Here is a 15,270-nt window from a genome sequence, read left to right on the forward strand (position 1 = left end):
ACACATGGTACTCCCTCACACAGATAGGGCATGGGGTGGCAAGGATATGAGGGGCAGAGCTAAAGGTTTTTGGTATAACCAAATTTACTTTCCACAGTTTTTATGTAACTGTGATCTCATCTTTGAATTCTGGCTTTCAGGCACTTGTATTTTTTTTACAACAGCATACTATTAAGTCATTGCAACCTTAACTGTAAGGCTGTAAACAAGGTCTTGTGGCAGATATGGTTTATCTAAGCAGGTAACACAACCAGTATATTAATGTAAAATAACAGTGGGGATCCTCTGCTGTCTGTTGTCCATTAACCAAGCATGAAGTGGTCCACCAGCTCTCTCTGGAGCAAGCTCTCACTAGCATGTCTGGCTCTGATTTGTGTATTGTGTCTGTCACCATAGTATTAAAGTGCTGCCTACTTTGTATTCTATTAAGAGAAAGATAGTGGATTTTTAATGTGCATGAAAGGGAGGAATGAAGAGTTCCTCCATTCTGCAAGCTGCCTCTCACAACTCCATCATAGCACCATGCTCTTATTCCGGTCATTCCCTGCCCTTCCTGCTCTGGCCTTCGTGTAACTCTGTTCATGCACCTCTCCTAGCTTGAGGTTCATTCAACTTCAGTCTCAGGTCTCCCTTGAGCATTTGTCATTTTAAATGTTGTTTTCTTATTTCACTATGGAGATCATTGGGATTTAAATTACTGTCCAGTTTATTTGAAAATCTCATCTCGACCCTATTCTGGATTCTGAATCCTTTGTACTCTGAGGTAACACTGGTCTACAATTTTTGAGAAGTCGTCTGCTTCAGGGATAAAATGTGCTATTTATTATGTATTTTGATGTGCTGAATTCAAATATGACAATTAAAACAACTGGCTACTGTTTCTAAGATATTTAAGTTTTTACATTTTATGTCTATGTATATTGTGTAGATAGAGTTTTAATCATAAATTGTAAACCTAGGTCTTTCCATGTGTTTATGGTTGCTTTACATGATGATATTTCACCTGTCCTGTTTATGTAACACTTTAAAAATCAGCAAAAGGGTTGTATAAATTTTATTATGAAACAAAAGGCAAAAAACTATTATGTACATAGTTTAGTCCTATTCAGTGTCTACTCGGCGCTTCTTGGCTTGTCTCTTGTATTCATTAAATGGAGCATCTCTTGTCACTGTCCAGCAATAGTCTGCAAGCGTTGATGGGCTCCATTTGCCCTGATAGCGTTTCTCCATTGTTGCAATGTCCTGGTGAAATCGCTTGCCATGCTCGTCGCTCACTGCTCCAGAGTTCGGTGGAAAAAAAATCTAGATGAGAGTGCAAAAAATGTATCTTTAGTGACATGTTGCAACCAAGGCTTTTGTAGGCCTTGAGGAGGTTTTCCACCAACAACCTGTAGTTGTCTGCCATGTTGTTTCAGAGAAAATTTATTGCCACTAACTGGAAGGCTTTCCATGCCATCTTTTCCTTGCCACGCAGTGCATGGTCAAATGCATCATCTCGAAAAAGTTCACAAATCTGAGGACCAACAAAGACACCTTCCTTTATCTTAGCTTCACTTAACCTTGGAAATTTTCCACGAGGGTACTTGAAAGCTGCTTGTGTTTTGTCAATGGCCTTGACAAAGTTCTTCATCAGACCCAGCTTGATGTGTAAGGGTGGTAACACAATTTTCCTTGATTCAACAAGTGGTGGATGCTGAACACTTTTCCTCCCAGGCTCCAATGACTGTCGGAGTGTCTAATCTTTCTTGATGTAGTGGGAATCTCTTGCACGACTATCCCATTCGCAGAGAAAACAGCAGTACTTTGTGTATCCAGTCTGCAGATCAAGGAAGAGAGCAACAACCTTCAAATCGCCACAAAGCTGCCACTGATGTTGGTCATAGTTTATGCACCTCAAAAGTTGTTTCATGTTGTCATAGGTTTCCTTCATATGGACTGCATGACCAACTGGAATTGATGGCAAAACATTGCCATTATGCAGTAAAACAGCTTTAAGACTCGTCTTCGATGAATCAATGAACAGTCTCCACTCATCTGGATCGTGAACGATGTTGAGGGCTGCCATCACACCATCGATGTTATTGCAGGCTACAAGATCACCTTCCGTGAAGAAGAATGTGACAAGATCCTTTTGATGGTCACGGAACATGGAAACCCTATCACCACCTGCCAGGAGATTCCACTGCTGTAGTCTGGAGTCCAACAGCTCTGCCTTACTCTTGGGTAGTGCCAAATCCCTGACAAGGTCATTCAGTTCACCTTGTGTTATGAGGGGTGGTTCAGAGGAGGAGGATGGGCGAAAATGTGGGTCCTGTGACATTGATGGTTCAGGACCAGAAGTTTCATCCTCTTCCTCGTCTGACTTAAGTGAGAATGATTCTGGTGCATCAGGAACCGGCACTCCTTCTCCGTGAGGTAGTGGACGTATAGCTGATGGAATGTTTGGATAATGCACAGTCCACTTTTTCTTCTTTGACACACCTTTCCCAACTGGAGGCACCATGCAGAAGTAACAATTGCTGGTATGATCTGTTGGCTCTCTCCAAATCATTGGCATTGCAAAAGGCATAGATTTCCCTTTCCTGTTCAACCACTGGCGAAGATTTGTTGCACAAGTGTTGCAGCATGTGTGGGATCTTGTCCTGATCTCCAGTTTTGCAGCCAAAATAAAGGTGATTAGGCTTTCTTAACCATAGTGGTTATACTGCGCTTTTGTGATGGAAAAGTCACTTCACCACAAACATAGCAGAAGTTATCTGCACTGTTCACGCAAGTACGAGGCATCTCTGCTCACTTTAGCTAAACAGAAGTGTGTCCCTTTGCAAAATCAAACACTGACAAATAAGAGAGCACGACACTGTATGACTTCTAGAGCTGATATAGGGCAATTTGTTCAGCAGAGTGATGTAAGCTTCGTTATGATTGCATCATCCATGACTTCTAGGAATAACATGATGCAATTCATATCCTGTATGACGCAATACCAGCTTCAGATTGCATCACTCATTGTTTTGCCTAAAAAGCAAGTACTGTCCAAACCCAGTCATAGATTTATTCATAGATCCAGTCAAAGATGTATTTTAGTAATTTCTGGTTTAAATTGAGATCCCTTCCCTTTATAACTGACTTATCCTCCGTCATTCCCAAGTCAAGAGTCGTATATACTGACCCAATAACACATCTTGAAAACTAGAGCCAATCAACAATTTTAAGCATCATTTTCGTTCTCAGTGACCCAGAATTAGTAAAGTTTGACTACATTTATTTCAGAAGCATTTTGGCTGTAGAGCAATGTAATTGGTGTACATCCATTTGTGTCAAGGAAGCAAGACCTAACAGACTGAGCACAGGGCTCGGAGCCAGGAACTCTTGAGTACTGATTCCATTTCTCCTAGTGATTTAGTTAATCTTGGGCATGACACCTGTATTCCTTTAGTTTCTCTATGTGAAATGGGGGGATACCAGTCTCTTCTTATAGGTGGTGTGAGTCTTAATAATTCTACAGTGCTACAGCAGTGCTAAGTATTGTTTGAGGCATTCTGAAGCAGGTTGTGGGTTGATGGCAATTTTAAGCGGTGTTACCAGCACTTGTGTCCATTGTAAAGCATTTTCTTTATGTAGATAACAATTCTCTTCTCCCAGTAATTCCAAAGGCAATTTCTGGAAGGCAAGCAGGATGGATTTGATTTAAATCACTAGTCAGGAAGACTCAATTTAATCATGGATTTCTACATAAAAGTGCATTCTTGTTGGTTGTTATAACCTTAGTACATATTCTTCACAACTCAGAGAAAGATGTAAGTTTTGTTTTTAGAAGTTACACACTATACATTTTTTAAGTGATTTATTTTGAAAACTTTTTAGATTAGTTTTACTGCTGTATCAGAAAATGATTGTTTGGTTATTTCATTTACCAAAGGTAACTGAAGCAGATAGTTCACCTCCCAATGATTTCATAAATATCTCCAATTCAACAGGTTACTCATTAATATTTGGAGGGCTTTATTTCCATGCTGTATTAGGAGAACATCACCAGACAGACATTTTAAATTGTTTTATTTAACTAAAACAACAATGTTATGTATTCTGGATTTATTTCTTCAACAGCAAACATAATATTTTAACAAAACAAGCATATGAATTTTTGAATGTAAACGTTCAAGTTTTTTTAAAATCAGGTTTGTTTTTGTTAAAATTGTTTAACTAAAATAGTTAATTTTTTTTTTTAAATATTTCATTTAACCTCCCCCCCATCCACCACCACCATTTTTGCTGTTAACAAGCATGTTATCTCTGGAGACACAAATCCACAGTTTGAGAACTGCAAAATTAAGCATCTCTGATGGTATCTTCTAGATTGAACACTGAGTCCCATTGGGTAGATAGAAAGATTAACCTAAATAATCTATACAGAAGCTCCTGGAACCCCATAAGATTGGGTCCCTAATCCAGGAACTATTGGAACTCATTTACAAAACCTTTCTTGAACATTACATGAATATATTGTCTTATACTATAGAATTAGAATTTATAATCCCTATTCCATGATGAGATATCTTCGAGCTATAATGTATCTTCATTAAAACTATCTTTAGATAGGTTTTTTTCCTCAAAAAGCATTTTATAAAAAAATCTAATTAAAAAAAAAAGCATTGATTTTTATTCACTCTGAAGGCAAGTGAGACACTTGGGGGGGTGGGGGGAGGGGGAATAGCTCAGTGGTTTGAGCATTGGCCTGCTAAACCCAGGGTTGTGAGTTCAGTCCTTGAGGGGGCCACTTAGGGATCTGGGACAAAATCAGTACTTGGCTCTGCTAGTGAAGGCAGGGGGCTGGACTTGATGACCTTTCAAGGTCCCTTCCAGTTCTAGGAGATAGGATATCTCCATTCATTCAATTCAATTCATTCATTCACTACCTATTACATTTCCTTCTCTAGTAGGGTTACCATATTTCAACAATCAAAAAAGAGGACGGGAGGAGCCCCGCCCCTGTCCTGCCCTAGCCCCGCCCCTGCCCCTTCCACTCCCTCCCACTTCCTGCCCCCTCAGAACCACCAACCCTCCCCCCCACTCCTTGTCCCCTGACTGCCCCCTCCTGGGACCCCTGCCCCTAACTGCCCCCCAGGACTCCACCCCCTACCTAAGCCTCCCTGCTACTTGTCCCCTGACTGCCTCCTCCTGAGACCTTCCCCACATCCTAACTGGCCCCCTAGGACTCTACCCCCTACCTGTCCCCTGACTGCTCCCTCCTGAGACCTTCCCCACATCCTAACTGGCCCCCTAGGACTCTACCCCCTACCTGTCCCCTGACTGCCCCAACCCTTATCCACACCCCCACCCCCAGACAGACTCCTGGGACTCCCACGCCCCATCCAACCACTCCCCACCCCCTGACAGCCCCCCCCAAAACTCCCGACCCATCTAAACCCCTCTGCTCCCTGTCCCCTGACTGCTCCGATCCCTCTCCCCACTCCTGCCCCCTGACAGCCCCCCCCCAGAACTCCCAAACACCCCCCCCGCTCCTTGTCCCCTGACTGCCCCCTCCTGGGACCCCTGCTCCTAACTACCCTCCAGAACCCCACCCCCTACCTAAGCCTCCCTGTGCCTTGTCTCCTAACTGCCCCCTCCTGAGACCCCCCACCTGTACTCTGCCCAAAACCTTACACCCCCAGACAGCCCCCCCGGACTCCTGACCCATCCAACCCTCCCCCTGTCTCTTGACTACCCCCCCCCCCAGAACCTCCCTGCCGCTTCTCTGACCTCCGGCCCCCTTACGGTGCTCTGTGAGCAGCGCGCTCGACAGCGGGGGAGGGGAGCAGGGTCGGAGCTCCAGACTGCCGGAGGCCGAGGCGACGGCCTGCGATCTGTGAATGCAGGGCGGGGGGAGGGAGGGAGGGAGAGGAGGGGAGTGGTGTCAAGTTGCAGGAGAGAGGAGGGGGGAAGTGGAGGAAGGGCTTTGGCTGCCGGAGCCCCGTGCGAGTGGCACCATCCGGCCGGCTGCCCTGTAAGCCCCGCACGCTCTGCATGGGGGGGGGGGGGGGGGGAGAAGTCCAGACATTGACAAATTCCCCCCGGACGCTATTTTTAACTGAAAAAAGCCGGACATGTCCGGGGGAATCCGGGGGAATGGTAACCCTATTCTCTAGCATCTCACGGTTACTAGCAGGCCAGCTCCCGCTCAGCAGCTTTCATAGCAAGGGATCCTTTTTGGACTATTGTTTTCTAATTGTGTTCTTTTTTCCTCTCCTTGCAGGTGAGACTAGTTTGGGGATGTGAACACAATGAGTGTAAACCAGCAAGCTCACACAGGGCTTCCTTATGGGCAGCCTCAGCCTGGATATCAGGGATACCAACAGTCTGGTTATGGAGGGCAGCAAATGCCTGGAGTTCATCATTCTCAGTATGGCGCTTACAATGGTCCGCTGCCAGGATATCAGCAGCCAGCCCCTCCACAAGGTACTCTTAATCAAGACTTAGCAACTTAAAATAGCCTGTGAGTTTGAGTGTATTGGGAATGCTTTTCCAGAGCTGATGGCCTACTGTTAGCTAAATTAATATTTTATGGTTTAACTTCTCTTTAATATGAACAGTACTGTATGCTAACTCTTCAGAAGTCAAGGTAAAAAGTGGGTTTTCTTGTGGTGCAGCCTCACAGTATTGCTTATCATTTGGTGGCATAGAAGCCATTTGACCAGCTCACTAGGACTTAAACTTTTTTAGTAGCCCACAAATTAATTGTTGAGAAGGCCCAATGGCAGCTTGTTCCCTATAGTTCCCCCCTCATGTGGTCCAGGAGCAAGAATGCACAGGACAGTTTCCATGCTAAGCTTGGATTGAGGGCAGTAATAGACTGATAACAGGCCATGTGACTGAGGCAGCTCCATATTCATCTGCAGAAAAAACCCATGGATCACTCTTGCTCCTGAAAGATGAGGGCATGCGATCTGTGATAGTGTTGGTGAAATGACTGGTAATACTGTGGCCATATGTGTAATAAATAAATGTTACCAGTTTAAATGGATACTGTTAATGATAGTCAAAATTAGTTCTGCTTTTATTTTGCATCTGTTTGCAAGGCAGATCTAATGTTTTTCTCCATCTTCAAAACAAATGCTGTTGTAACAAAATAATTCAGTGTCAGCAGGTAAGCAACTAAAGAGCAACTCTGCTATATACACCTCTACCCCGATATAACACGAATTCTGATATAACGCGATAAAGCAGTGCTCGGGGGGGGGGAGGGCTGTGTACTCTAGCGGATCAAAGCAAGTTCGATATAACGCAGTTTTACCTATAACACATTAAGATTTTTTGGCTCCCGAGGACAGCATTATATCGAGATAGAGGTATAGTATGATAGAGGTGAAGAAACTGAATAAGAAATGAAGCTTAAATTTCATGTTTTTAATTTGCTTTTCATAAAACAATTTGAAAATATTACCTTTTAATGTCTGTAAAGAGTTGGATTCCTAGGGCTAAAATTCTGTGTCACTCTGGGCATAGTATCAGAGGGGTAGCCGTGTTAGTCTGAATCTGTAAAAAGCAACAGAGGGTCCTGTGGCACCTTAGAGACTAACAGAAGTACTGGGAGCATAAGCTTTCGTGGGTAAGAACCTCACTTCTTCAGATGCAAGATGTCTTGCATCTGAAGAAGTGAGGTTCTTACCCACGAAAGCTTATGCTCCCAGTACTTCTGTTAGTCTCTAAGGTGCCACAGGACCCTCTGTTACTCTGGGCATAGGTACTTAATATATCACATCACCATCACAGCCTTCAGCCCTTCACCTTTTAATAGTGTAACACATTGTGTGCATGATTTAAATCACTTCTACTAAGATGACAGTAGTTCAAATTTTCTTTAGGGACCCTTATGGAAAGTTTAATGTTTGACTTTTTACTGTAATCAGTGTCTGGAAGTTAGTTCTGGGAAAGATAACCTATTCTCTGTTCACTCCTTTTGATGTCTATGAAATGAAACTGCCAAGTGGCTTCCTGTCTGATACTACAGTGATTGTAAGGCATGAAAGTACTTCTCTTTTCAAGACGAGTGGCTGTTTTTATTTTTACCCCTTTCCTCTGAGTTCTGTTTTGGTTGCACTAGCAATAAAACACTGCTCAATTACAGATGTAGCTGAAATACTATTTGCAAAAATCTAAGATCCTGAATGCCTCAGTAACTTGGTGACAATGGGATATGAACCTTTTTGCCTCTAGATCACCAGAACAAAACCAGCTCAGGTCAATAGTGACTGAAAGGTGTCAATATGTGATGGCTGTTGGTTGGTTGAAGTGCAGTGAGTTTGGTCTGACCTGTTCCCAGTGGACAGAGGCTCACATCCCAAAATACCATTTTACAATAAAGATAAGACCAGTGATTAAATGGGGCACGGGGCCTACTTTTCATGTCATGCTTAGAGGTGGTTCTCTTAAGTTATAGTGGAAGCATATTAGTGGGATAGTGTGAAGGATGCTTGAATTATCTGATTGTGTGTACTGTACAACTTTTGCAGATAGTTCCAGGGACCAAAGCCTTTAATCTATCAGTCGAGCACTTCTCACTGGCATGAAATTGACTAGCTCTTTTAAAAAGCTTGTATGTGACTGGGGAGGAGGAAAGAAGAAATGTAGGATCCTCTGAGTATTAACATAACATCCAGAAGTGGACATTTGTTCCTATGACTGCCAGACATGGGAAATGGAGGGAGACAAGCAACACAGCATCAGGGGAGGACAGATGAAGTTACAGTGAATTTAACTTAGATGAATGGATCCTTAGTCTGAGGAACATGAAACTACTGACACTGACATATATTCCTGAAACTTCAGCTGAGGGTTAAGTACTTCATCAAATTTTTTTTTTACTTGGTATTATATTATCAGGGACCTGATAAACGTGTAGCCATATATATTACTTTAAATGCAGGCAACTTTAAAAGGATTCAAGAGGTGGGGTGGTTTTCCCAGCAACTTCTCCCTTGCTCTGCTGCTTGCATCACCTTCTGGAGCTGGCCAACTTCCTTCTCTCATTCTTCCTTTTTTTGGCCAGCTGTCTGGCCATCTCTTCTCCTCCCTATCACATATAAAGGTGCATCTCACATAATGGTGGTAGGATTCATTTGCTCTGCATGATGTATAGGCCAGTCCAGAATCGTAAGGGGCTGGCAGAAATTTAGCACCATGTAGCTTCAGAATTGCAGTTGAGACTACATTTAAAAAACAGCGAGGGATCTAAAAAAGGTGGCTGCTATGCCATGCTTTTAGAGGAGAAATCCCATTTTCTGATCTGACTTTTATAGTAGTGATAGTCCCAGTTGGTAGCAGAGTAGAAGAGGTGCCATGCCACTAGTTTTCACTGTAAGTGGGATAAAGACATGATGTCACACTATTGACTGAGCAATAGCTAGTTCTTATTTAGGCTTTTGCGAACAGGGCTGCTAACAGGGAGTTTCTCCAGGTGAAGGAGGAGCAAATACAGGACCCTTGGGGACTGTGTGCTGTGGCTGGGTGAAGTACTGTGAGCTTCAAAGTAAGGTTTGAAAGCTAGAAGACTTTGTTAATTGGCTGAGCCTTAGTCCGTGGGCGGGGCTATCAAGAAGGCCAGGCCTTTATAAAGCAATGAGCAAGTGACCAGGGAGTTTTGCAAGGGAGTTTGGAAGTGGAGTGGGAAGGGGGTAAGGTTCACTTGCCGTTCTTTAAAACCTGTAAACTAACTATATTCAAAACTTCTTGATTTAAACAATACCCTTTCATCAACTTAGGTAGCTGTAGGAGAGAATGCAGGCAGAAGCCCAGCAGCAGAGTGGGGGCTACCCAGTTTATTGTGCTGAGTGCAGCATGTATGATTACCTGCCCTATGGGCAGGTGGCGTATATGTGCATTCAGTGTAATGAGCTCTTGGCCCTCAGAGACTGCGTACTGGCTTTGGAGGCCAGGGTGGCGGAATTGGAGGAGCTAAGGGGGAGCAGCGAGGTATGTTGATGAGGCTTTCCGGGACACTGTAGAATTGTCCCACCTCCGGTCAGACAGCCCCTGTGCTGTTGAGGAGGATGAAAGGTCCAGGAAAGTAGAGCAGTCAACGGGAGCAGAGGGAAACCTTCCCATATTTGGGACCCTCCTTCCAGATGGTGTTGGGATATCCTCTTGCACTGAGGTTGCCTCTCCAGGGGAGGGAACTCCAGTCACTAGGAAAAGGCAGGTGTTAGTAATGGGAGATTAAATCATTAGAAACATAGGTAGCTGGGTTTGTGATGACCAGGAGAACCGTATGGTGACTTGCCTGCCTGGTGCGAAGGTTGCGGATCTCTCGAGGCTTCTAGATAGACTTATGTGTAGTGCTGGGGAGGAGCCGGTGGTTGTGGTACAGGTAGGTACCAATGACATAGGGAAGGGTAGAAGAGACGTCCTGGAGGCCAAATTTAGTCTGCTAGGGAAGAGACTGAAATACAGGACTTCTATGGTGGCATTCTCAGAAATGCTCCCAGTTCCACGCGCAGGGCCAGGTAGGCAGGCAGAGCTTCAGAGTCTCAATGCGTGGATGAGACAATGGTGTAGAGAGGAGATGCATTAGGAACTGGGGAAACTTTTGGGATAGGGGGAGCCTATACAGGAGAGATGGGCTCTACCTAAACCAAAGTGGAACCAGACTGCTGGAACTTAACATTAAAAAGGTTGCAGAGCAGTTTTTAAACTAAGAGATGGGGAAAAGCCGACTGCTGTAGAGGAGCACATGGATCGAACAGAGACTTCTCTTAGAGGAGAGTCTAGTGATAGAGATTCTCTATGTTTTAGTCAGGAGGAGAGGATGGAAGAGGATAATCTAGGGGCCAGATCAGACAAGAAACATTCACATAAAAAAGAATTGGACACATCAGAAAAGGGCAGACAAATAAACAGTGATAATTTTTTAAAGTGCTTCTATATAAATGCTAGACGTCTAAATAATAAGGTGGGTGAACTAGAGTGCCTCGTGATAAAGGAGGATATTGATATAATAGGCATCACAGAAACCTGGTGGACTGAGGACAATCAATGGGACAAAATCATTCCCAGGGTACAAAATATATCGGAGGGCCAGAACAGGTCGTGGGGGGTGGCAATATATGTGAAAGAAAATGTAGAATCAAATTAAGTAAAAAATCTTAAGTGAATCCACATGTTCCATAGAATCTCTATGGATAGTAATTTCATGCTGTAATAAGAATATAACATTAGGGATCTATTATCGACCACCTGACCAGGACAGTGATAGTGACGAAGAAATGCTAATAGAGAGGCTATCAGAATTAAGAACTCAATAATAGTGGGGGATTTCAATTATCACCATATTGCCTGGGAGCATGTCACCTCAGGACCAAATGCAGACACAAAATTTCTCGCTACTTTAAATGACTGTTTCTTGGAGCAGCTGGTACGGGAACCCACAAGGGGAGAGGCAACTCTTGATCCAGTCCTGAGTGGAGTGCAGGAACTGGTCCAAGAGGTAACTATATCAGGACTGCTTGGAAATAGTGACCATAATATAATAACATTTAACATCCCTGTGCTGGGAAGAACACCTCAACAGCCCAACACTGTGGCATTTAATTTCAAAAAGGGGAACTATGCAAAAATGAGGGGGTTAGTTAAACAGAAACTAAAAGGTACAGTGACTAAAGTGAAATCCCTGCAAGCTGCATGGACGCTTTTCAAAGACACCATAATAGAGGCCCAACTTAAATGTATACCCCAAATTAAAAAACACAGTAAAAACTAAAAAAAAAGAGCCACCGTGGCTTAACAACCATGTAAAAGAAGCAGTGAGAGATAAAAAGGCATCTTTTAAAAAGTGGAAGTCAAATCCTAGTGAGGTAAATAGAAAGGAACATAAATACTACCTAATTAAGTGTAAAAACGTAATAAGAAAAGCCAAAGAGGAGTTTGAAGAACGGCTAGCCAAAAACTCAAAAGGTAATAACAAAATGTTTAAGTACATCAGAAGCAGGAAGCCTGCTAAACAACCAGCGGGCCCCTGGACCACGGAGATACAAAAGGAGCACTTAAAGACAATAAAGTCATTGCGGAGAAACTAAATGGATTCTTTGCTTCAGTCTTTACGGCTGAGGATGTTAGGGAGATTCCCAAACCTGAGCCGGTTTTTGCAGGTGACAGATGTGAGGAATTGTCACAGATTGAGGTGTCGCTAGAGGAGATTTTGGAATTAATTGATAAACTTAACAGTAACAAGTCACCGGGACCAGATGGCATTCACTGAAGAGTTCTGAAAGAACTCAAATGTGAAGTTGCAGAACTATTAACTATGGTTTATAACCTGTCCTTTAAATCGGCATCTGTAGATCTCACAAAAAACTAAGTGATTGGGCAACAAAATGGCAAATGAAATTTAATGTGGATAAATGTAAAGTAATGCACATTGGAAGAAATTACCCGAACTATACATACAATATGATGGGGGGGCTAATTTCGCTTCAACAAATCAGGAAAAAGAACTTGGAGTCATCGTGGATAGTTCTGTGAAGACGTCCATGCAGCGTGCAGCGTTGGTCTAAAAAGCAAACCAGATATTAGGAATCATTAAAAAGGGGATAGAAAATAAGACAGAGTGTATTTTATTGCCTTTATATAAATCCATGGTATGCCCATATCTTGAATACTGCGTACAGGTGTGGTCTTCTCATCTCAAAAAAGAGATATTGGCAGTAGAAAAGGTTCAGAGAAGGACAACTAAAATGATTAGGGGTTTGGAACGGGTCCCATATTAGGAGAGATTAAAGAGGCTAGGACTTTTCAGTTTGGAAAAGAGGAGACTAAGGGGGGATATGATAGAGGTATATAAAATCATGAGTGATGTAGAGAAAGTAAATAAGGAAAAGTTATTTACTTGTTCCCATAATACAAGAACTAGGGGCCACCAAATGAAATTAATGGGCAGCAGGTTTAAAACAAATAAGACTGTGTGCTGTGTGAAGAAGAACTTCCAACTTGTGGAACTCCCTGCCTGAGGAGGTTGTGAAGGTTAGGACTATAACAGCGTTTAAAAGAGAACTGGATAAATAAATGGTGTTAAGTCCGTTAATGAATATTAGCCAGGATGGGTAAGGAAGGGTGTCCCTAGCCTCTGTTTGTCAGAGGGCGGAGATGGATGGTAGGAGAGAGATCACTTAATCATTGCCTGTTGGTTCACTCCCTCTGGGGCACCTGGCATTGGCCACTGTCGGTAGACAGGATACTGGGCTAGATGGACGTTTGGTCTGACCCAGTATGGCCATTCTTATGTTTTGTTAATGAAATGTGGAATAAACCTACCGTGGGCTGAGCTTGTATGAATGTTTCATAGGAGATAGTTGCTTTTCTGACAAGGTTTTTCCTGGGAAAAGCAGTCCTATAGAGTTCTCTGAATTCCATGTTGCTGCTAGAATACTTGTTGTTGACCAGGCTCAATACTGGTTAAGACTGTACTATCTACAATGGTTAGGTGTTGCCCATTAGTAGTACATTTTCTAGACAATAGAATAGTAATATGGAGTAGCAGTGTATAGGGAATATTTCAGGATTTGTGGGGTATAACAAATAGAGCCATGCTACATCTCTATGGGTTTCTCTGCTCTAAAGCAAACTGACTTCACCTGGCATTGTCGAGTTCACCTCTGAGTACTGTCTCTCAGGCTTTACTTGCTGGTGTGTTTTGTCTTTCCAGGTTACTTTTCTTCCTTGGGGTTCCCTTCGAAGGGCTCTCCTGTTTCTCTCAACTCTGACACTCCTACTCTTGCACCTAACTTCATAGGTAAATGGAGTCTTCTGTGTGGGAGTGTTTGTGATGTTGGCGTCCTGCTGTCCATACAGCAAAAAATAGTTTCTCTGCTAAGTGTCTCTGTGAAATCTGTTATGTTCACATTTGATCTGAGCGTTTTGTTTTAAGGAAGTAGTGAATATGCACTTTGCTACTAAGTTGCAGGTTGATGGTATCCTCACTGTTCTACTCCCTGGCAGCCCTCCAGAAACACACACAGCGTATAAAGAAAGAATCTTAGTAGAAATTCCTGAAGATTGCCTGATTTAGACTGAACTACAGCTATGTTTGTCTATCCTGTTAGTTTAGGGCACTATGAGGTCAAAATTGGGGCTAACCCACTAAAACAAGTTTCAGAGTAGCAGCCGTGTTAGTCTGTATCTTTTTGCGGATACAGACTAACACGGCTGCTCCACTAAAACAATTTCACTATAAAGAGAGATTGAGATTTTTGTCAAAGTATCTTTAGTCTCAGGATAGTGTAGATGGTAAATGAAATGGCCCAATGGGGTCTGCACTGCAAAAGGGCAATGTCTTTAGCTGAGGATAAAGGTGGACAGAGGGGCTTTAGCGGTGACACTAATATTTCCAGGTAATATTGGCCAGCAGCAATTTTAAAGTAAATATTTTCCAGTGATTTCTTGGAGCAATTGCAAGGAAATGATGAAAGAAATGCATTCATAACTAGCGTTGATGTATTTGCAAGAGACTCTGAGTTCTGTCAACAAAGTTAAATCACCTTTGAACATTTCATTCATGTGTTTATGCATTTTAGACTATGCTAACATTAGAGCAGTCTCACTATCCCCTTCTAGGAATCAGTCTAGATATGCTTTTCAGATGCCTGGGATAGACCCACGGTAAGGTTGTATCCCACAATTCCTAACAGTTTTGCAAGGAGGCCGTTTCATTACGGGAAGGAGACCCCAAAAATGCCTTAAAGTTTCTTAAATGAAATTAAGTGCCAATAGTCACCCATCTCAAAAAAAGATATAGCAGAAATAGAAGGGGCTCAAATGAGCAACTCAAACGATTAGAGGTCTGGAGGGACTTCTGTATGGGAAGAAAAGATGAAAAGTATTAGGATTGTTTAGTTTAGAGAGGAGACAAATGAGATGTGACTTATTGGAGGTATATAAAAAACAAATGGTATAAAGTAAATTTAAATGTCCCCTTGTTCTTGGTATTGTGAGGCAAGGCAAATAGGGCATTCAGTGAGATTTTTGGCAATTAATTTAAAACTTATAAAGGGGAAAAACTTGTTCACATAAGGCATAATTAGCTCATATAACTTATTCCATGCTATCTCTGAGGCCAGGTGCATAGTAAATTAAAATAAGACCATGCTTATATAGGCAGAATAAAATGTATGAATATAAGCCCATCTTGATTGTGTGCAAAAAAACAACTTCCTGGGATTGAAAAATAGCTTCCCCTATGGCAGTTTATTTCATAACTCCATTATGGGGATACTAGCAGCATAC

At 42.7% G+C, this 15,270-nt stretch overlaps 1 protein-coding gene across 5 annotated transcripts in view; it reads left to right on the forward strand.

The window, feature by feature from the left end:
- Positions 1-15,270, forward strand: part of SEC24C (SEC24 homolog C, COPII coat complex component) — an 83,216-nt gene that overhangs the window by 8,080 nt on the left and 59,866 nt on the right. For 2 of the 5 annotated variants that reach the window (XM_054033550.1, XM_054033551.1), the window contains exons 2-3: positions 6,254-6,456; positions 13,694-13,780. In XM_054033550.1, coding sequence (XP_053889525.1) covers positions 6,282-6,456; positions 13,694-13,780 — 262 coding nt within the window. In that variant the 5' untranslated portion in view covers positions 6,254-6,281. Of the gene's footprint in view, positions 1-6,253; positions 6,457-13,693; positions 13,781-15,270 lie in introns of those variants that run through there. The other 3 variants (XM_054033552.1, XM_054033554.1, XM_054033553.1) reach the window with 2 other exon arrangements.

Source organism: Malaclemys terrapin, chromosome 7 (genome assembly GCF_027887155.1).
Source record: "Malaclemys terrapin pileata isolate rMalTer1 chromosome 7, rMalTer1.hap1, whole genome shotgun sequence".
NCBI classification, from domain to species: Eukaryota; Metazoa; Chordata; order Testudines; family Emydidae; genus Malaclemys; species Malaclemys terrapin.